This window comes from Lytechinus variegatus, chromosome 3 (assembly GCF_018143015.1).
Source record: "Lytechinus variegatus isolate NC3 chromosome 3, Lvar_3.0, whole genome shotgun sequence".
Taxonomy (NCBI): domain Eukaryota; kingdom Metazoa; phylum Echinodermata; class Echinoidea; order Temnopleuroida; family Toxopneustidae; genus Lytechinus; species Lytechinus variegatus.
Window position 1 is genome coordinate 38,442,501 of NC_054742.1, and position 23,237 is coordinate 38,465,737.

Consider the following 23,237-nt stretch of genomic DNA (forward strand, 5'->3'; position numbering starts at 1 on the left):
ATATTAAGGCACATGGGGTGATATTATCAAGAAGTGTAGAAAAGGAAACGCTGTGGTCCCATAATGGGTACATAATTGGAGTTGCAATGTATTGTTAAACCACAGTAGTTTGCCCCTCCAGTTCTCAGTATTCCAGCACCACTTGAAATAGATTACTTTGTCTTGATCATAACTGCCTCGGAACATCATAAGGATAATTACATATGCTGAAGATAGTCTGTATAGGTACTTAAATGAACTATTTGCTTCAAGTACATCACACAATTGCAAACTATAATTGAAATTATGTTTAGGTGCTTTAGATGCGATGATTTTTGCTATTACAGACATGCAATTAGTAAATCTTTAGTCACCATTGAATGGATTTTACTCCTCATTTAAGAAGTCTGGGATAAACTGGATACGATTAATGCATAGTACATTTCTGTATTCTTATTTAAAGAATTTTTTTGCTTTTAATGAGCTTTATCATGGTCAGCTTGTAAGACAAACATGGAAAAAGTGTAGCTCCTCAAATATCTCACCATTGTTTCTCAAGTATTCTTTATAGAATCTTATTTTTTTATTTCTAAGGACATACATGTACACTTGGCAATTCAAGATTCGACCCATTTGAATATCCTCTTCTACTAATTAAATACCTGTCTTTTGATGTTTAAGTGATTGATATTTATATTGAATAGTTTGATTTGATTTTTTATTTTTTTCTACTTAATACTTAGCCTGTATAAAATGCAGAAATGACCTACTGTTAAATTAAATGTGAGAGCGTCAATATGGTAAGAGTATTGTTATTAAACACTGCGAATCATTTCCTAAATAATAATTTTGCAATATGTATAATGACAAAATTATTGTTTTGTAGTTCCCCGTTGTAATATCTGGACTTTCTTCTGTTTCTTTTGTATTTCTGCGTGTATAAACTATTTTATTTCAGATAAGACTTTACCACTTGTAATCAATTGTGTTTTCTATGAAATTTGCTCAATGATGTTAAACAATCTTTATTGTGTGTACATATATACAGGCCAAGTTCACTCATCCCAATCTGGATAAATCAAAAGAATGTAGATTAAAGAAATGGGATAATGAAAATTTCATTAGAATTAGATGACACACTTTTTTTAGTGTAAAATTTCAAGTTTGGCATTAGCTGTAAATATTCAATGTGATTATTGATTGTATGGAAAGAACTAAGCTGATGATGCCATGCATTCACTCTTTCTTTTGCTGCAAGAATGACTCCTTACGGAGTGCAAAATCAATATTGTCACTCACTATGAAACGTCAATTAAACGTCTTTTGAGAGAGTATGACAGTTTGAAATAATACATTTCTGATAAAATACACAAGAGAAAGAAGTTATGATATCACCAACTCGCATATTTGTATGGTAAAGATAATTACTGCTTTATGAAAGGATGCTCAACATCAAAATGCCAAAATTGTTTTTCCCAAGTTATAACGGTTTCCATAAAAAGAGAAAATATATTCATATAATATTGACTAGCTTGGAAGGAGATACCAAATGTTTTTCCCAAAGACTAAGTCTCACATTGCAGAGTCTTGACAAGAGCAATATAAGTCTCTTGAGAGATGTCAGGTATCTCCCAAATATTAATGGCAGTCAATATTATAATTTCCTACTGCTTTATAAAGTGTAATAAAAGTAATTATTTGGTATAGTTTATATGCTTGTGTTACCTACCACTACTTCTGATTTCAGGTTATTCATGAACTTGATGAAATGATCCTTGTAAAGTAATTGAGACGTTAACTGCTGCGGAGGCAAGCAGATACACTTAACGCCTACAAATCTTGCTATTGGGTTTGATCAGCTTGGAATGTATGCATCATGATCTACATTGCATTATTTCACATACTAGTTCCAACTAGATTTCAAGAATATTGCCTGCTGCAGAATATATATGTAAAGTCAATGGGAAAACCCGGAAGAGAGAAAATATGGCAAATGATTGCCACAGAAAAATACATTGTATACATGTATAGGAATAACCGGTAATGTTTTGTATTAGGTACCTTAGCCTTGCCTCCTTGGCCAGTAACTTCTCACTGTTGTGAAATCCTTGCTCTCTTTAGCTACAACACAATAATACCAAGCGTAGGTCATTTCTATTTATACAGAATTGTGGTATTTATCTGCTATAAACTGCAACCTTTTGTTCATTTTGATCTGTACTTTATTAAAAATACATCCTTACATTGTGTTCCAAACGGTGATACTCAGAGCTGGAAAACCTTTGAATATTTAGTCTGTTAATGTAATAGTTTTTAGTAAATCAATTGATTTAGTTTTCCCTCTTATCTTATTCTAGAAAGAATTGACGCAATTAGAAATTGTGCCCCGCCATGTAATGGTTAATATAAATTGTACCAAATTTATATGATCATTTATTACATTTATAACAAGGTCATTTGTGGAAAAGATTTTTTTGGTTAAAATTAGAATGTGATTTTCTAAAACCTGTAATTATATAGTCTGCTTAAAACCTTGGCTCCATATATTTGTGGTATTGTACCATTATTTATACTCTGAGTAGTTGGCAAAGCACACCCACAATCTTAGTTAGTAAAGTCACATCATTCTTGTAAAAAATGATCAATTGAAAATAAATAATTGGTGTACTGTATGTACTAAAACATATTGTGTGTTTAAGATGTTATTTTCTTTTAAAATGTATATCATATATGTATCCTAAAACAACAGTCTCAGAATAAATTTGTAAAGTACAAATATGGGTATCAGCCTCAGGTGAATATTAGTATGAATTGATTTATTATAAAACAAATCGTTGCGACACATGTACAAGAACAGTGTTGAAGTTAACATCCATTCTGTAGACAATATATTCAAAATAATATCACACTACTGATTGTACATGAGGGTCATCAATGCAAACTGGATAAACAATCACAATTATAATTTTCTCATTCATCTCTCCTGGGAAGTAATCTAATATTACAGTGGTTGTGTGAGAAGCAATTTAGGTAATTAATTGGCAACACACCACATTACACACAAACAAGCTATGTAGCTGACAATAAACCACTTTGCAGTGTGTCCCAGGAAGTCTGTATTCAGAGATAGATGATACACAACAATATTCAAATTCAACACCGAGTAGTTTTTTTATTTGATACTAAATACTTTGAGAATCATAAACTCAATTAGATATTTCATGAAAGAAATCCTAGTGAACAAGGTTGTATCATACCTCTTCATGCTCATCTGTGTGTGACCCTTTCATTTCATATTAGATCATACAATAAAAATTTATCAAAACAAAAAAAATACTGCCCTAAAACAAAGCACATAGCTTTTTGTTACAGGGACCTGAATCAACTGCCATAAAATTTTATGAGAATGATGATTGAGTTTAGGATGAAAAATCAATTCCAAATTTCTTGCAATGCCCAATATATGTAAGAGGCAATTTCTCGAAACATGAATATTCACATGTATATTATCTAAACTCACATGTCACATATTATACAATCCTATTTACATTAAATCTTAAAATGTGACTGTCAAAAGGAAATACAAACCCACCTATCAAAATGCACTAAAATCTATTACACACCTAATATCATTTACAAAACATTTCACTCATTCATTTAAAATATTCATGTAGCAATAGTACAGGATTCTTTTGTTCAAGACCTGGATTCATGCAAATTATGATGTTAAATGATCATTTTTTTTCACTATATTTTTCTAAAAACTTTAATACAAGCAAGGTAAAAAAAAGGAAGTCTAAAATATCACCAGCTGTTAGTGGTACATAAATAAAATGAGAAAAATCCATATATCAAATACAGTAGTTTTACAGCATAGCATACAAAATAATACTTGGAGGTCCAATGTAGTTATGTGGAATGGTTGGTTTAAATTATGTACAAAGGTTACTAAACCTTAGTATTTAACAAATCTTTAAGCAAATCAATGAAAATATTTTTTTCATAATATCTATGTTTATGTTTGAAGCACCATGTATACATTTGGAAGAGCACCAAGGTTTGGAATCAATCGTACATGTCGGTGGCCAATAAAGGCACCACTATACTATTGACGAATCACAATCATTGTTTTATATATGCAATTGATGTCAATTCACTGATTATGTGATCCTCATTAGAATATGAAGGAAGACTTGTTTACAGCTTCAGTTTCAGCTGGTGATGAACGCTTCTTGCGGATGAAACTGAACAAGGAGAACGATACAAATAAAATTGAAGTGAGAAAGACATTTCATTTCACATGAGGAGTAGATTCTTTATTAATAAACACAGATTTATTAAAAGGTTTGTGAATTAAAAAAATCAAACCTGTCCTTCATTTATTCTGCAAATATCAACTGAGGGGGAGAGAAAGATACAACATCAAAATAAAAAAATTATGCAAAGAGGCTAGCTTCTATGAATTAAAAAAATATATATTTGTAAGAAAGATTTTTATTCACAGAGAACAATTTATTAACGATTTTGAAATATAAAAAATCAACATAAAATACACATTGAAACAAACTATTTTGACCATATATTTCAAGGTTCTCTTTAAAGGAAGCATCATCATCATCAATCATCACCATTAACATTGTCACCATCATCATCAAAGACCTTACCTAACAAGGTCTACATTGTCCAATGCCCATTGGTCTTGGTTCACTCCATCATGTCTTGGCTGCCACCATCTGAACCGGACTCCAACCCCCCTTGCTTCAGGGGGTAGATCATACGACACCCTGGTAGGTTCGCCGTAATCTCGAGGGGTGTGGCTCTGGATCAGATACCAGTGGATACCGTTGTCAAGGGTGTACTGAAGCAGAATGGCTTTACTCCTGATGTTTGGTGAGGAGTAGTTGATATGGCAAGCAGTGTTATTTGGATCTCTGCTTCCAATCTGCAACACAAAGCCAATCTCCCTGTAGAGGCAAAATGAGAGAAAGCGAGTGAGATAATGAAGGTACACTCGGGGAAAAGAAAGTATACACACAAACAAATATGTGCAGAAACATTTGGAATTTGCTATATCAATTCAGTGAGACTAGCAAAGTTACTTAATGATAGCAAGAATCTTTTTACATTTCAGTTCTGATAATAGAAATAAGGCATTCTCAACTACCACTAATGACAATCTACATTACCTAATAACATGTTTCAATGATTATAGAACAGGTACTAATGTTCCCATGTTTTCAGGTGTTTTTCTATTTTTCTAGCTGCATTTTTAATCATAAAAATTCCTCAATGGAACATTTTCATTTATGTTAATGAGTATGGGGAATAAGTAGGTATGTAATTTATAACAATTCATTGTTATTTAAAATTTCATTACCATCACCATTTTATTTTTTGTACCATAAAAACAAAACAAAAAATCCACAAAGGGGGGGGGTGATTGTTTTCATCTGGCAACTACTCAGACTTTACTATTCTTGCCACAAAAAATGTAAATATAATCATTCCTATGAGGTGATGTTTATCATGTTTTATCATTACAAATTACATTCTTACACAATTAGTCGCGTATCCAGCTCGACAGTCACCGCCTGTCTGAGACCACACCCACTGAAGTACAGGGCCATACCATGAGCATGGGGTGTAAGAGGACCACACCCATGACCTTCGCCCCCTCCACTGACTTCACTCCACGGGTCCATAGATGGGATGAGACCACGGTCAACACCGTAGCGGAAGTATGTCGGGAGCGGCATAGATGGGGTACATGATTCCCCTGAAAATAGGCAATCGAAATAACATCATGTTTGACTCGTGTAATGAAATTTTCTCTGTGACCTTAGCCTGCCTTGTTGATTTGGTCATGATAAAAAAATTGAGAGATATTAAAAAAAAACACACAATGAACTGACCTTGAAAGTCAAAGAATAGGAAAAATTAACAGCTTACTTTTCTCGGGAAAATCACCAAAATACCTTCAACTACAGTATCACTGAATTTTTAACATATTAGGACAGAAGGGCAATTGCTCTTTACCCTTTCCCCAGACAGGCCACGGTTCTCGTGTTAGGGCATGAGACTACCAAATAAAGCGACTCTAGCTTGAAATTTGAAATCTATCAAACCTTTGTATTATTCCTTGGACTTTCTAAGACTTCCAGGGTGCATGCCAAAACTGACGAGTCATTTGAATCAATTCCAACTCTGAGAATGATCCCATATCTCTGAACATTGTAAGTTTTCTATTGCTCTGAATCAACTGATAAGCTTTCCATGACCCTGAAGATATTTCCAACTTATTCTTCATCTCTGACCCACCTTCATAGCCTTGATCACATACACACAATGGACCCTCTACACACTGTCCATGCCCACTGCACATGTTTGGACATTTCTCTCCAATGTATACATCATCCACAGCCCATGAGGGCGCCAAACTAGACGCATCTTGCTGGATCCAACGGAACTGTGTTGAGCTGGTGACAAAAGAATGAATAAAAAGATTAAAGATCCAATTTCCCACAAAAGCTGAAGATGTAACTAAATAAATGCATGAATGAAACAACAGTACTATAGCTATTATCTTATTACTAAATGTGAGATCAGTAAAAACATTGTTTGAAAGACTACAGTGTCATTCTTTTGCGTGATCTGCTGTATTCATTTATCTGTGATGGTACAGGAGTATATATATCCAATGATCCAATGATCCAATGAACAGCATAATCTGTAAACAATGACTCAAACCTAATTGTACACTGAAAGCCACATAGCAGACATCATTTAGGTTGTTACTCTAGTCAATTTAGCAATTCCAAAGATGATTAACAAGCAAGAGGTTTTGTGACTTCCTGGACTGCATAACAAGAGAAACTCTTTTGAAACTGCTGAAACAAAATACATTTTCACCATACCAACGTTTGACAGAACATCTATTCTCAAGAATACTGTATACATATATACAATTAAACATGATGAAAATTGTGCCCTTTGTGTGGTAAATACTTTAAATCTACTGGAAGACCAACAAAGAAGAGAGTCAATAAAATTTCTTACTCTTACCTAGAAACTGCATCCATTGGAAGCTCCATTGTGACAGTATGCCATTGGTGATACTCATTCTCTGTGTAGGAGCTGTTGTCATGGTAACTGAATGGATCGCATCTCACATCCTCTTCATCTCCAGGGAGACAAGCCGGTTTGAGGAGAGTCCACTGATCCTGATGAGGATCAGTGGTGTATTCCAGCACAATACCATACTCTAGGTTACAAGATGGAGTACTTTGACATCCAACAACGATCTAAAAGATAAGAGAGAAAAAACATGAAGAATATCTGGTTGGTTAGTTGATTCCGGTGCTAACAAAGCTGTTCACAGTAACATCAATGGTAATTTGAAGACCAAAGATGGTAGATCTGATAAAGATGTCTTTACACTCTTCCACTTCGAGATGGCAAACTTTTACATAAGGGGCACTGAAGGCAAAGAAGGACATGTGTAGATCTACATACCTTTGGTCATGACTGTGAAGTAATAACTCACCATTGATAAATTAACAAATCAACATTTAAGTCTTCACAAACTCTACACAAACTTACCTTGAATTGTATCATGTAGTTCTTATCAACAATGAGCTGACGAGTGGTGGCTGCATTATCAAAAGCAGCATTCCTTTCATTTTCCCAAAAGAGGGCAGTGTTGCGCTGATGACATACGTCCTGTTGTCTCTGTCCGTATGGGTAAAACTCCCACAGTCCATTCTGATGGTGGCTATGCTCGAAGGACTCTGACAAGGAGCTTGGATTAATCTCAGAACCACCTGTATTTTAAAGGAAAACAAATACAAATATATTAAGTGAAAACAACCCCTAATTCCCTTGACAGCATGGAAAGAATGTTTTGAAACCTTGTCAAAAGTATTAGAATTTAATCAATAGTAATTAGTTATTATAAAAGTGGGTGAAGCAGGGGACAATGATGATAGCGACAATGATGAGGAGGACGATGATGATGACAATGGTGCTGCTTATGGTGAATGTACTATGAAGATTATAAAGGTAATGGTGATGATAATTGTCAATGAGCAGGAAGAAGATGGAAAGGGGGATGGTTATGGTGATAAGTAAAAATGGTAATGAAACCTACTTTCATGGCTAACAATTATACATACAACAAAATATGAGTGTAATATTTCTTGAAAGGAATATAAAGTAAATATATAAAAACCAACCTATAAGGATGTTATCCAATGCCCATTGAGCCTGGACCTTGGTGATATCAAGAGGCTGCCACCATCTGAACTGTGTAGCATGTGTCCTAGCCTCAAAAGGAAGGACTATATATACCAGTCTGGGTACCTGGTACTGCTGATAATACAATTCTTTCAGCAAGGTCCAGCTGATTCCTACATGTGAGAAATGCCAAGAAAAATATACTTTGACTATTCTGATTTTATACATAATCACAAGTTAGTGTACATCCATAATTATAAGCAGAGAAAATAAAACAGATGCCAATTTAAAATGATTATAATAAAGTGTTACTCTTCTTTTCTCTTCTCCTGGATGAATAGTTACTTGTATTGGTCTCATGTGACAGGGTATCTAAACAGCCACGTAAACAAATTTGTAGAATCTTGACATTTTAAATCGTTCACATTCAATGGCTTCAGAATTGAGCCAAGCCAATCTGCTCTGCACTCACTGTGTTTTCAGACAATTGCTAAACTTATCGCAAATGCATATTTTCATACGCCATCTTTCTTCATTCTCATTTTTCCCTTAATGTCTGTAGAAAAAATTGAAGGGGCCATTACGCCTCGGCCCCCTGCCCTTTACCAAGATAATAAAACATAAACTCTTGACTTTACAAGAATCCTCACCTCCATCTGTGGAGTACTGCAGCATTACAGACTCAAGTCTACTTGTCGCTGTTAAACAATGCTCCGCATTCTGTTCACTTCCAATCACAATGTAGAATTGTATAAATCTGGAAATTATCAAAAGGTATGTACAACATTAAAATAAAAAATTGCATATTTGCAAAACTCTGTGTAAGCAAGGATTTCACTGAATTCATACGCTTGGAAAATAATGTGCCCCTTAATATACATGAAGGGTGAACTCCTTGTGATTAAGCGATTCTCCAATTTGAATGCACATAAGATTAAAACACACATGCACATAGGAAGATGTATGCTTCTTTAATATCATGCAAATAATTACTATTAATCAAAACGAAGTGACTATTGTTTCAGAGTTGATTCAGCTGGTGCTATCACTCTTGGAAAATATTGAGAAAGATATGCATCTCCATCCAAATCGTGAAGAAATGTGCTTAATCCACTGAAACAAAAATGGTGATTTTCTTTATATTTTAGATTATCTAATTATAGAGAGAACGGGGAGACTACAGTGTAATTCTCTAAAAATGTAATCAAACAAACTAGCAGAAAACAAACTAATTGTCTAAGAATAGTTTTTGTTGTTGTTGATTGGTTTTTAATGGTGCTCTCATTAAAAAAAGATGCGCCAGTCAAAATTAGGCCTTATGTTTTAGGAGATTTGGGATTTACAACTTTTTGTCTTCCACAAGTCCCTTTTTATTACCTCGCATCTCTAAGATCTAATGGTGAAGCCATTGCGAGCCTTGCACCACTCCCACTGAAGTACAATGACCTTGACTCTCTCAGCACCCCACAGGTCTGCTCACTGCTTCCTTTGGTAATGACCCCGCCCTGGATGAGAGGCCAACTTCGAGGAGACATCATGCTTCCAACAACCTCCTCTTTCAATTGAGTCTAGAGTTAAACAAAAATAAGATGGAATAAGTGAAGCTGGAACCAATACAGCAAAATAGATTCAATTTTTCAGCTTCAGTTTTAATTCTTATTTCTCACAATCAAATAAAACTGAATAACATTGCCATAACAGAGTATGCATCAGTAATATAGACATGAGATTCTACAAGGCTTATAATGGATAACATCATATTTGAGCGAAGTCATTTAAACACTCTATAGCTCTATGGTAACTCATCAAAAACATCTATTTTGCCAGATGCAACTCTTATATTTTGGGTCGACAATTCCCTTTCCCTAACCTTAATTTTATTGAAATAATTCCTCCAAGTTTGGTAAGACTTTCAATTCTGTTCTAAATGGCTCAAACTTCTCACATAGTTCCATGTCTTCTCATTCAGTACAAAAAAAAATGAAATTTAGTTTCCATTGATGATGACTGAACCCAGATGATTTGACTCTCCTGCGACATCTATTTCAATTATTTCTGCAAGACCTTGCTATTCTAGATCAATTACACAATTCAAGTAGGAAATGAAAATAAGTTAATTATCATTACTGGTAATCCGGAGCTCTCCTCACAGGAATCACCATGGAAACCAGGATCACAGATGCATGCTGGATGGTCGCATGATCCATGGCCACTACACATAAGAGAACAGGGTTGACCTATCCTTATATCATCAAGGGCCCACTGCTGGTAGGAAGGATGGGGAGAAGATGAAGCACCCTGGTACCAGCGGAATCGTATCGGTCTAATGGAGAGAAAGAGTGAATAAATACAAATGTTGATCTATAAGCACCTAAAGTCTCATTAGTACATCCTTGTAACTGCCCAGATTGTCAACATATATTCTGTTTGCCTCTCTCATGGTCCATATTTGTGTGATATACATGTATGTCCGCATCGATCATCAACATCAACATCATCATCGACGCCATCATCATCATCATCACAATCATCACTTGCACCAGTTTTATGATCACTTTTATTAACACTGCGTTTCCATCATTGCCTCCTCCTCTTCTTCATCATCATCACCAGTACCACCACCACCACTACAATCATCTTTTTCTCACCTTCCTGTCATCTTTTCAGTCAGTGGTATAACCAACCTCCTCCATCCATTGAAAGGGAAGAGGATGCTGGGAAGGGTCACATGACCACCACAACTAGGGTCAGAGGGCAAGCAAGTTTGAGTGACCAAAGACCATGTCAATCCATGGTCAGTAGAGTAGACTAACTGGATGGGCTGGATTGGACTATCCCAAGACGTGTTGCAACCAATGCTGATCTATACATAGAGACAAGAGTGCATGGTCGATTTATCTAAAGATTTTGCTTTTAAAAATTATTGAGAATAATTCCTCTTTAACTCTGCTCACCATTTGGGATATAACATAAAGAAATTAGATTGATATTAATACATGTCATTACTAATTGTAATTGTTATAAATTATTATTCTTAAAATTAGAATTTACAATTAACGTTTTCATCATTTGTCATAGACTTACATCTACAATTTATTGATAGTACTATTGATGATTTTTTCAAAGTCACAGGTCCCTGGTTATATAGGAGACTCATTACCTTAAACTCTAGTGCATCTCCTTTCTTCAGTATCATATCATGACTAGTCAAGGATGAACTCTCTGCCGAGTCTATCCCTCCGATCCAAGATACCCCACCCCTCCTTGGCTGCATCCCTGTATCACCTAGTCCCGCATTACGGCTACAAAACTCTCCCAAATCAGCATTATCAGAGAAGAGCCAGTGATCACGGACATTTTCAGTCAGGAAGGAGTCCCTCAGGAGGTGAGGTAAGGTGGCTGATCCCCCTATGAAGACATTGTCGATGGCCCAGTCTGCAGTGTCTGGGCCTGAGTGAGATGGTTGCCACCATTTCAGACGGGTGCCATTGTGGCGTGCTTCAGGAGGGAGTGGCAGTGAGACAAAGCTTTAAGAAAAGGTGGATCAAAGAAAGTACAATAAGTACAATATAGCATACCATTAGATATTAAATAAAAATTAATTCATGTTGGGCAAAAATCATCTGAGATAATTCAACGAAGGAACTAATGTAACTTCCAAATGTTGTTTTCAGGAGATGCAACACGAATAACAAATTCATGTTAAAAGCAAATATTTCTGTTTGTTATATCAATATCTGTGACTATCATTGCAGTGTACAGACATTTCAAGTCATCCCCACTCCAGTTTATCACTGTCATCAGTGCCAGCTCACTCCTGTCGACTCTTGGTAACATTCTCTCTTCGGTATGAGAAATAGTGCCAGCTAAATGATACCAAAATGTACAGATTTCACTACTACATCAAATTGTTCTTTATATTGGATTTTTCTAAGAATTGCTATTATTTTCCAGTTTGCCAAAAGTTTTTAAAACTTTTAGCAGCCTTGGGCTCAGTAATACACAGCAAAAAGAGTTTAATTTGCTTTCTAAAGATAGTGGCCATCAGATTCCCATTTTATATTTTTATATATTTCTATTTTTTTTTATAGTTCTAATACAATGTTTTATTATGGAAGCCTTACGTTGCTCTCTGGTACTGGTGGTGGTATAACTCTAAGAGAAGAGTCCATGTTATACCACCATCTAATGAGTACTCTAGGAGGACACCTTCATCCCGATGTTGAGGCGGGTTCAAGCAACCAAAGCGAAAGTAGAACTGGATGTAGTCTGCATGGGTCAGGTCAAAGTCTGAGGTTACCAACTGTCTGCTGCAGGACTAATTCAGATTTGGAGAAAAAAATGGAAAGAATTAGGGGGATTAAGTTTCAGAAATGAAAAAAGTAGTTCATCACATCCTTTATAACCTAATCAAAATATATTTATCCGAATCTTGAACCATAAATGCATTCCTCAGGAAATGTACATTCCTGAAAATCTATAATCATCATACAAAGAATACCCTTTTTCACTGTGAAAGAAGTCAGAGTAAATCTGGGGAAACACAATTAATCAGGTTTAAATCATGTCAGCAGAAAATAGAATGCATAATTCTAAATCAAACCATCTTTTGGAGCAAGGCTTCCTGCTTCCTGGCTACCCATCCTACCTTTGTGAAATGAAGGTAAGTCCCAGATGCAACAGGTCCGCAGGATTCTGAAGTCATTGCACCGATGACCTTTGACCAATGACCCCGTCCACTCACAGGCTGAGCAGAAAAGGTGTCCCTTAGAGATTGAGGAAGACGCACAGAGGGTCGTTGGCAAGATGGTCCGGTCCATCCCTGATCACATCTGGGGGTGTAAAATAGAGAGACACAATCAATTTTTTCCACTGAGGGTAACTTTTGTAACTTTTTAATACTTTTTGTACACTTTCTAATTGGTTCTCTTCAGTGCAAGTCTTTGTATTTTAGTACATAACAGGACTGCCTCAACGGAATCTGTACATGTGTTTTCTTTTTTGGTAGTTTCCCAATTTTATTTGCATTACTACAACTCTTTGTAGTTCATGTTATATATTTCTCTCTTCATATCTTACTCAATTGTTATTGGCAGACAAGTTATATTCATATTTATTTGTTGTTTACTTTTTATTGGATTATAAAAAAAAACACCAGCCACAGCAGTCGCTGACTAAAAAGGCTGAAGGCAACATAGGAGGAAAATGTCTCACAAGTTCATTACACTTATTTTCTTTATAGTGTAAGAACTTTATCTCAGTATGGAACAGATGAACACCAATGTGACTGTAATTCAAGGACCAATAAGATTTCATACATCAAAAATATAAATAATTAAACTGATTTGGAATGAATAGATTGGACCCTTACATGCAAATACCAGAGCTACATTGTCCATGACCATTGCACATATCACTGCACTCTGAGCCAATATAAACATTGCTCAGAGCCCATTCATGGCCAGGATCAAAGCGAGGTGGCTGGCTCCATCGGAAACGAGTACTCTTAGACCTGGAACAATTATAACAGAGATTAAAAAATTTAATAGACATAATTTATGATATTTTTTTAAAATATCATAAGAAGACTTGACAAGTGTATGGTAAAAAATACTAGATTTACGCTATAAGGATGATTTAAAAATCTGGGGCAGGTTTCTAAAGGGGACTCTAAAAGATGAACAATGGAGTAATAATAATAATAATAGGCATTTATATAGCGCCATCTATCTAGAAATATTCTATTCTGAGGCGCGTTGTTATTATTATTATTCACCTCACCTGGGTCGAGTGCAGCACAACGTGGATAAATTTCTTGCTGAAGGAAATTACGCCATGGCTGGGATTCGAACCCACAACCCTCTGTTTCAAAGTCAAAAGACTTATCCACTGGGCCACAACGCTCAGTGGATAAGTCTTCTGAGCAGTAGTGCAGTGTCTTTATTTTGTTAAAGGATTTTGGGACAGGATCTTCACAGGTGATTTAACTTTAGGGTAGGTAGGGTCAGACTGAAGTACAGTTAATAGCATGTGCAAGTGGGGGTAACAGTTGAATATTCAAGTTTAATATCTAATGCAAAAACTGAGTATGAAACATGAACAAATATTAGTACAGCACATAAAGTGTAATATGTGAAACCATAGTCTTAAATCCCAAATTGAAGACTTTCATGGATAAATTTGTCAATTTTAAGAGTCACCGTAAATTGGCTGGGATCCAACTTCCTCAGATGATTATTCCTGCCATAATTTCTCTGAATATACAATATCTTTGAATAAATGCTCATCGAATCACAGGTTAGGTTAGGGCCTTTGGTCCAGAACACAATGAGAATTGGGATTAGGGTTGATGATTGAGGTTTTTGTACTGAAATTCCACAAGAGCAACTGCTGCCAGAGCAAATATCACATGTGGAATCTTCATTGTACCTTGTGTATTGTGGGAGAGGCAGAGTAACTCTATTCCAACCATAGTAGATATCAGCAAGATAGACACTCCTCATGTGATATCCAGTACACTCTACTTGAGATGGGAAGCACTCTGTGAGGAGAGGATTCCATGTCTTACCCATATCAAGAGAGTATTCAAGCAGTATACCTGGAAAAAAATAAGATCAGAAAAGAACAAAAAAATTACCCCTCCTGAATTACCTTCATTTGAGTGTGTCTAAAATCTTATTTCAATTTATCATGGAAGGATCAGAAGAGGCCAATGTCCATTCCAAAATTCTCCCATACAGGGGCACTTTTTGCGTAACAACCCAGTAGAGACTTTTTTTAAGGAAGTTTACCCTAATTTACTTTGCATCTGGGGGTTTCTTTTTAAAAAGGGTTTCTGGAAAGCTATAGTGAGGTCTATCCTGGATTTAGTTTATTATATCAAGCTAACATGAAATTTCTAAATCATAACAGGAATCTATTTTGCTTGAAGCCGGGAAGAGGGACCAAAGAAAATCAAAAGAAGACAAACGAAAAGTAAATTAAGTAGAACTGACCATAGCATGACTCTTGTTGGTTACATCCCAGAGCAATATCAAACTGAAGGAAGGTGTGGTCTGTTACCATGACATCAGAGGTGATAGTGTATCTCATCTGTTCATTGCTTGCAAAGTGGAGGGCATTGTGAGTGACATCACACACCTGAAAGATTAAACATATCAAAACATTCCATCAATCCATTTAAAATCTTAAAGATGCTGCATGGAAAACAAACAAAACTAACAGACTTTGATTTTCAAATAATATTAACCAAAAATTGATTCCTTTTTTATTTTCATGCTAGAAGCCTCATTGGAAGAAAAATCATTCACTCTGTATACAATATTTACTATGATGAGAAAGATATGAAAACTATTCTTTAGAAATTTACTTAGAAAGTCTGATTTTCTTAATGAAGTATTAATCCTAGAGGATGTCACAATAGATGTGTTTTAGCATCAGTTCTACAGTGATAAACAAATACAATAATTTTCTACATTTTATGATTGTTCTATTGTAATTGTGAAATTGAACTTATATTTGCCCTAAAGATGAGCAGAGGTGCATTAGTCCAATGCAGTTTCTTACCTGACCCATGGTACTACCGGGAGAGATGAGCCAATTCTGATCATGAAGAGAGAAGTTTTGATCACCATCGTTCTGGAGTGATGTCATAAAATCATCTTCTAGTACTGTCTGACCATGGATGTAACCACCAATAAATATCTGAAAGCAAGAATAGTTGCAGCAATTAGTATGAATACATTTTACGTAAGTGATTATAGATTTGCGAAGAACATTTCTTTTTCTGTACGGAATAATAAACCATACCTGCAGACTATTAAAAACTTTAAATCAGGGTTTTTTTTCCAATCTCTCTCTCTCTCTCTCGATGCTTTCCAGTATTTCATGCACAAAAATAAAATTCTTGGAAGCAGTCGTTTGAAAAAGTATATTTCCTGTAATTGTCTTACACTGAGAGAAATATTGATATATATCAGTTTAAGTTTTTTACCCTAGAAAATCTACCTTATCTAGGCTATAATGTTGGTGAGGAAGGTGAAGCATTCATTAAAATGTTACAGAAATTCACCTGCCCTTCCTCCATCCATTTAAAGGTACATTTCAACTGATATTCAAATTAGATTGCATTCGACAATTTCTTTTTTTTTTAAAGCAAACAAACTGACCAACCTGATCAATGGCCCATTCATCCATGTAGACCCCTTCCCTAGATGGTTGCCACCATCTGATCCTAGTAGCATTGGAGTGTGACCTCACAGGAAGCTGAAGGGCTACATACATTGGGTCATTGCTCTGAGGGTCAAAGGTCATTTCTTCAATGGTATCCCATGTGATGCCGCCGTCTGATGAGGACTGGAGGATGATGGGTAGATTCAAGAGAGATGGAGGATGCTGGGAGCAACCAAGACGGATGTAGAAGCTGATGATACTGTTAAGATGAGGTGAAATGAACAAGTTGATTCAGTGACTTTCTTTAAGCATATTTTATGTCAACAGAGCATAACAAAGATATTGTCTTACACTGAAAATTTCTCATTTATGGATTACCGTAAGTAACGGTGTATTAACCGCACCCGTGTATTAACCGCACCCCCAACTATGGATTAAAAAATTAAAAAAAATTCCTCTCACATTTACATATTTGCATATTTGAGGTACGAAGAAAAAAAATCTATGTTTTTAAGATTTCAAAGTATCCAAAGAGATTACCGGTACACGGAAATCTGCTTTTCTTGATCAATTCATCTACAAATGTTAGAAAGAAAGAACGGTCCCGACAATATTGGCAACCTACACACTCACTCACCTCACAGTCACAGTGTACACACACACAGCACTGCCATTACATTGCAAACTACGATACAGTACCAGTCATGCCAGTACATCTTATCAAATTATGATCTGTGTCTTTCCCAGCGTAGGAGGAATATTCACATTTCTTGCATCACAACCGCACAATCACTTCTCAGAAATTTGATTTCTTAGCATGAATTTTGGATACGGGATTACAGGAAGGTTCGAGAAACAAAGAAATTTACATTTTTTCCAGTTGTTTTTTACGGCTTCGTGCCGTCTCTCTCGTGCGTGGTTTACATGGTATCTTATGAAAAGCAAACAGGAAGGAAAAAAAACAAGCTGGCGCGAAACGGGACTTTGAATAGCGCCAGCTTAAGTCGCACTATAACCACATTACATCGCAATCTCTAAGCTCACTCAACTCTCGCTCAGCGGTGACAAAATATTACCGAGTATGCTTGGCGTCTCTTTTAAATTAGCCAGGGAACTTCACTACTTTGAATCGAGAATAAAGTCAAAATTAGTGTCATGAAGGTGGGTGCGTTTGTTATGGACAACATTTAATTAATATTGTAATAATCGCTTCCCATTACCCGTGGCTCATACCCCTCTAAACGACATTGCCTGGGCGGCTACGCCCGGCCACCCGATGTGTTGTGAACTGGCAGACATCGAACATGTACGGGGGGGGTTACGGCGGGCTGGCTCAGACCCGTCACCGTGTATAAACCGCACCCCCGACTTTTGCTTCTATCCCGCCGAGAAAAAGGTGCGGTTAAGACACCGTTACTTCCGGTAAGGGATAATCTGAAGTAACAGGTTGGATATAGGCAAATGCATAGCCAGAGACCACTGAAATATGCTGAAAGAACTGGGAAAGTATTATTTGAAATAAACAATTTTTTTTCAGATTCAACACACATTTGCTCCATTCTTAAGTCACTCTGTGAACTGCTCAAATCATAATAATATGAGAGCATTACAGTCTTTCATACAAACTAAAAACCTGGGACAAAAAAAAAATCAGGAAGGACATTTAGGGGATCAGAAACACATACTTTGTGGGATTGCCAATACATATCAAACACTTACGTAAAACCAAAAAATTTGCAAATCAAGCATTTCTTCCAAGCATTAGTCAACATATCACTGGGTGGAGAGCAGCAAAACTAGATTGCTGTAATCCAAAATGGCAATGAGTGCTGTGGCATATATATAGGATCCAAAGGCCTAGATTGAAGGATGGATGAGATGGAGGAGAGGAAGGGTAAGAGGAGAGAAAAGGGGAATAGAAGAGGAGGAATTCAGGAGAAGAGGAAGAAGGAGGGAAGAAGCAGGAGGGGACACCGGAGATCCAGATATAAGCTTACCTTGCCATTGTAAGATCCATGTCAACAGTTGTGAGCATTCTCCTCCCAGATCCAGTAAAATGAAGACTTTTGCCAGTGATTAATATTCCACACTTCTTAGTTACTTCTGCTCCACTCCACTGTGAAAACTTATTTCTGTTTAAAGGTCCTGAACCTTTTCAAAATATGGAGAAGAAGAGGAGAAAAATAATGCTAAAATTAGTCATATATACAATCATATCAACAACCTTCTTCATTGGGCTAGTTTGATGCTAAATGGGGTTTTCAAATATGATTATCTACTATCATTGATCTGTAGTGTTTCCTTTAGGAAACTCTAAACATGTTCAACAGGATAATTGGCTACATATGCAACTCAATAAGATTTAACCAACTAAAGGTGTGTTCAATGTTAGTATCCAAATTCAAATAGCAACATGAAACATGATTGAAAATGTGATTAAAAAATGCAGATACAATGAGAAATAAAGGGTGTGTTCAATGTCCTCCATTCCTGGTCGTAAAAGTAAACGTCTTCAATACCACAATTTAAATGTAAAAAAAAACATGATATCATTCTGTTTTCAAAATAGACACTGAACACACCCTATGACAGCCTGTCATGAGTTAGACAGTAAATAATAAGGCACTGTCATTCAAAATCCCTTGTGTACTAAAGTATCCCTATGACTGATAACTGGAAGACGTGACCATATGCACTTTTCCAAGATGCACAATAACTACAAGTGCACAGAAGTCTGTTATTCCTACTGTCTATCAAGTTTAGCTTGCCCATACAAGGCTTCAGATTTTTTTTAAAACTCAATACAGCACCCACTAGCAATGTTCATCTCAGGGTTGTTTCATGAAGTAGTTTGTAAAGTTACAAATGATTTTATAAATAACTAGAGCATATGTTAGGTTATAAATCATATTCTCAAACGTTTTAAATCACATAGGCTGAAGGTGAGATGACTTTTGTACGATGATATTTTTGCATTGAACAAGCATTCAAGTGCAAATGTGATGTTTTGTCATAAATTGGTAAGATTTATAGGAAATATGGTCCTGCTTTGTTTCATATACCAATTGAGTGTATTAAAGGTCATATACAACTTACAAACAGCCTTATGAAATACCCCCAGTCTCTCATCTCTACATTGGTGAGAATGGTATTACTTCATTGTCACACTCGTCACGCAGGATCTAAATCAGTGAACAAACACTGAACTTACTTTCAAATGATTCCTTGAGAAAGAAAGGGTTTGGTCTAAGGACATGGCAGAACTGCCCTCCATATCCTGGATCGCACTGGCACATGAATCCATTATCGCAGGAGCCATGTCCGTTACAGTTGAAAGGACAACCTGGTCCGATGTAGATCCCATCAATGGCCCACTGCTTAGGATTATCTTGGGCTGTGAAGAAGCCCTGGTACCAACGGAATCGTACAGTTCTGTAAAACACCCGAGCAAGATCATCAGTGTGCAATTCCACATGTAGGGACTGAAACATCTTTATAAATGATAATATAATATTTCAGCTGTTACTGTAAGAAATATTTTTTAGATTTGTCTTTAGTAGTAAGTTGAGCAATTTTCCCAATATTGTGATGGAAGCAAAATCAAAAGAATTTACGCCACATCCCCTCTCATATTTCTCCTAATTGCCTAGTATGATGCTTGAATTATACTCATGTCATATTTTTCATATATAAGATCTTGAAGGTATAAACTATACTAACCCACAAACATGGAGTCTTGAGAGGAGAATGGTGTAGCGAACCCATCTCTCATTCTCTCCACTGTAGTAGACAGTAGGAGTAGTGAGATGTTCAGAGCAAGAGAGACAGGTAGACTGGTTAGAGAAGCAGTCAGGTGATAGTAAACTCCAGGTAGTACCATAGTCTCTTGATACCTCTAGTCTGACTGGATGGGTGGCACTCGATTGGTTGCTGCATCCGACGTTGATCTGGGAAAGTCAAGACACACACTAATGACCTTTCTGAGATAAAGCTATTAATATCAAAGCTTAAGTCTAGTGGTTATAGTAAGCATTATATCAAAAGTAAATTGTTATCATATCATCAAAGATGTGGATCTAGTAATTTTTGACATAGTTTGAGCAAGCCAAACATTGTTAACTAAAGAAAACTAGTTATAAATTAAGTACCCTGACTAAAAAATGGATGATATCATTATGCAAGCTTGATTTCCCTAAATTCCAGAAAAGCATATCATAAATCTTATCAATCAATTGTACCTGATTTAAGTGAAGCAAATATAGATCAATGTCTTGCCAAAATAGAAATTGTGCCTTGGTAGTATATTTGAAATAAATGCTTTGTCTGACATTATGCGTTTTCATCCCAAATATGTTAATAAAAATACATGACTTATAGGGCAATTATGGCAGTTTGTGTTAAAAGGCTAATACCAAACAAACAATAGGAGCCAATTTATCTGAAAAAAAAAACATTGAACAATGTGTGTTTGTGTGTGGGGGTGGGGGTGTATGTGTGTGCCCAAAAGCTTTATGATATGTATACAATAGTAACCAACAACCAGGTTTTCTTAACAATTTACTTCACAAATTAACATTATATTTAAGCATTTTAAAATGACCCATTGGATATATATTCTTACCTCAAATTGCAGGATGCTACTTTCATCAACATCAATATCCCTAGTTGTTACTGAGTGTTCTCCAATGGTCTGAGGGAACACCAATGATGGTCTTTGACCAATCTGATAGCTATAACCAAAATATAAAAAAAAAAATTATTCACTAAGATGGAGATAATTATATTAATGAGGCAAAGTTTAAGTTAAAAATTTTATCCTATGACGTCATTATAAAATCAACACTTGCAAGCATGTACCTTCACTTTTGCAGCTCCAAAACTTTGGATTGAATTGCTTGATGAAATAAGAAAAGCATCATTTACTTCCTCTCCTAAAATTTTCAGATAGATATTTGATTGTCTATATAGTAACAATTAGAAACTCAGTTTCATCATAGCAAAATAGAGAATATTTATAGAGAATATTTGTAACTGTACTACATGAATTTTTAAATTCCTGTTATCATTATCACCTGTGCCCACTTCCCCTTGGAAGCTCATACGGATTCTGTGGTAGATAAGACACTCCCTGCCTTGGATGCTGAGGACAATGATCTGTCAGTGTAGTCGCCCCTGGGTAGAACAACCAGTCATCGTTGTTGATGCTCACAAGATCAAAGGACTCTTGGAGCGGTCCTCTGGTCATAAAGTTACCTCCGATGATAAGGTTATCTAAGGCCCAAGTATTGCCCTGATGAGAGTGCTGAGGCTGCCAGAACCTGAAGCGGGTCGAGTTGGTCTTGGCCAACATTGGAAGCTGTATCAAAAAAGTGAAATAAAAAAAATTTAAAAATATTTTTTTTTGTTTGAGAAAATACTATTTTGATAATTTGACTGGCAAAATAAATAGAGACCAATAGATATGTGTCAAGCAAGAGAGCTACACAATTTAAGTGTTCATAACAGCATATATTCTACACTTGTTTAGTAAAGAAATTCTACAGACATATCATAAATAACACACTGCCTCTCACTAAAGCACTGGCATTTCTACAAAGAAAAGAAAATTATCCACCATTTATTAGTTAACTGAGTGCAAGATCATATTATTTCAAATGTCCTCTTAAAAACTAAGAAATAAGATCATTACACAGTCACATATTCATCTAAGGGTTACTTGTCAAATTCAAAGACAGTAATTTTTTTGCAACTAGTGAAAAACCTGTTAAGTTTCAAGTCTAGCAACATAGTTCCTTATGGACTCTGCATACTGTATGATCAAATATTTTTTTTTAATCCAAACCTAACACTAACATTATTCTGAACCCAACCTTTATTACAACCTTCACCATGACCATATATCTTCCAAAGAAATTTAGACAAGATGAAATATTGTATCATCCACATTTAAGGTAAAAAAAAACCTTCATTTTGACAATTCTAGATGTACCTTGATATTGAAGAATGTTGGTGGAAGGGGTGTGAAAGGAAGTTCCTGCAGTAGCTCCCACGTGATACCTCCATTGATTGAATACTGAAGCAGAACTGCAGACGATCGAGTAGCTGATGGGTCGTCATAGCAACTATACTTGAATATAAACTGGATATACTCCATCATAGTAGCATCCACATCTTGGGCAACTAACATCCTCACACCAGGCTGGGAACAGAAGAAAATATTAAAAGTGAGGTCAATTTTTTTATCCATTTTGATTTATAAAGAATCTAATGGCCATTACTAACAGGTTTTAATCATCTAAGACACATACTCTGTTTGAAATATCTCATCCACCTACGAATCAGAAGTCACATATTCAAGTACAAGTAATATCTTTAATCCTTTTCTGTTTGTTTTTTACAAAAAATATTTCATAATTATAGGTTTACATGGATTTAAGTGAAATGAATTTCCAAGATTACTTAATCAGGGCATCTTTAAACCTATAACACCCCGTAAATGTCAATTACTATAGTAATAAGATGCTCATTGCTAAATAATATAAAGACACTTGTTTTTACTTCAGCAAAATATCAAAATTCAAGAACCATTAATAAAAACAAGGCATCATTTTTAAACAGTTTTCCCATAATAAAATCTATATTTCTGTAATAAATGTGGTCTCATCTAAAAATATCATTAGCTCATAAGCACTGAACACTGATTCAATTTGTGATGCAATCTTGAGATGATCAAACTGAACCGAGTCCATAAAGACCACAACAGGGAGACAAGAAAAACAGTCTTTATGAGCAGTTGATCTTTTTAAATAGGCTCCTGCAATATATAATTTTTATTTTTATTTATTCAACCATTA

The 23,237-nt window shown here is 35.6% G+C and overlaps 1 protein-coding gene across 1 annotated transcript in view; it reads right to left on the reverse strand.

Moving 5' to 3' along the window:
- Positions 1 to 3,242: 3,242 nt before the first annotated feature.
- Positions 3,243 to 23,237, reverse strand: part of LOC121410965 (reelin-like) — a 51,382-nt gene continuing 31,387 nt past the window's right edge. Inside the window, exons 34-58 of the mRNA XM_041603376.1 lie at positions 22,373 to 22,582; positions 21,456 to 21,739; positions 21,005 to 21,113; positions 20,104 to 20,330; positions 19,595 to 19,815; positions 18,381 to 18,534; positions 16,384 to 16,642; positions 15,778 to 15,915; positions 15,207 to 15,351; positions 14,641 to 14,809; positions 13,583 to 13,723; positions 12,860 to 13,043; positions 12,336 to 12,529; positions 11,372 to 11,738; positions 10,860 to 11,074; positions 10,339 to 10,534; positions 9,589 to 9,779; positions 8,862 to 8,968; positions 8,211 to 8,384; positions 7,579 to 7,799; positions 7,042 to 7,280; positions 6,298 to 6,455; positions 5,536 to 5,755; positions 4,644 to 4,943; positions 3,243 to 4,223 (exon numbers count right to left, since the gene is read on the reverse strand). Of these exons, the coding sequence (XP_041459310.1) occupies positions 4,154 to 4,223; positions 4,644 to 4,943; positions 5,536 to 5,755; positions 6,298 to 6,455; positions 7,042 to 7,280; positions 7,579 to 7,799; positions 8,211 to 8,384; positions 8,862 to 8,968; positions 9,589 to 9,779; positions 10,339 to 10,534; positions 10,860 to 11,074; positions 11,372 to 11,738; positions 12,336 to 12,529; positions 12,860 to 13,043; positions 13,583 to 13,723; positions 14,641 to 14,809; positions 15,207 to 15,351; positions 15,778 to 15,915; positions 16,384 to 16,642; positions 18,381 to 18,534; positions 19,595 to 19,815; positions 20,104 to 20,330; positions 21,005 to 21,113; positions 21,456 to 21,739; positions 22,373 to 22,582 (4,893 nt within the window). The 3' untranslated portion in view covers positions 3,243 to 4,153. The remainder of the gene's footprint in view (positions 4,224 to 4,643; positions 4,944 to 5,535; positions 5,756 to 6,297; positions 6,456 to 7,041; positions 7,281 to 7,578; positions 7,800 to 8,210; positions 8,385 to 8,861; positions 8,969 to 9,588; positions 9,780 to 10,338; positions 10,535 to 10,859; positions 11,075 to 11,371; positions 11,739 to 12,335; positions 12,530 to 12,859; positions 13,044 to 13,582; positions 13,724 to 14,640; positions 14,810 to 15,206; positions 15,352 to 15,777; positions 15,916 to 16,383; positions 16,643 to 18,380; positions 18,535 to 19,594; positions 19,816 to 20,103; positions 20,331 to 21,004; positions 21,114 to 21,455; positions 21,740 to 22,372; positions 22,583 to 23,237) is intronic.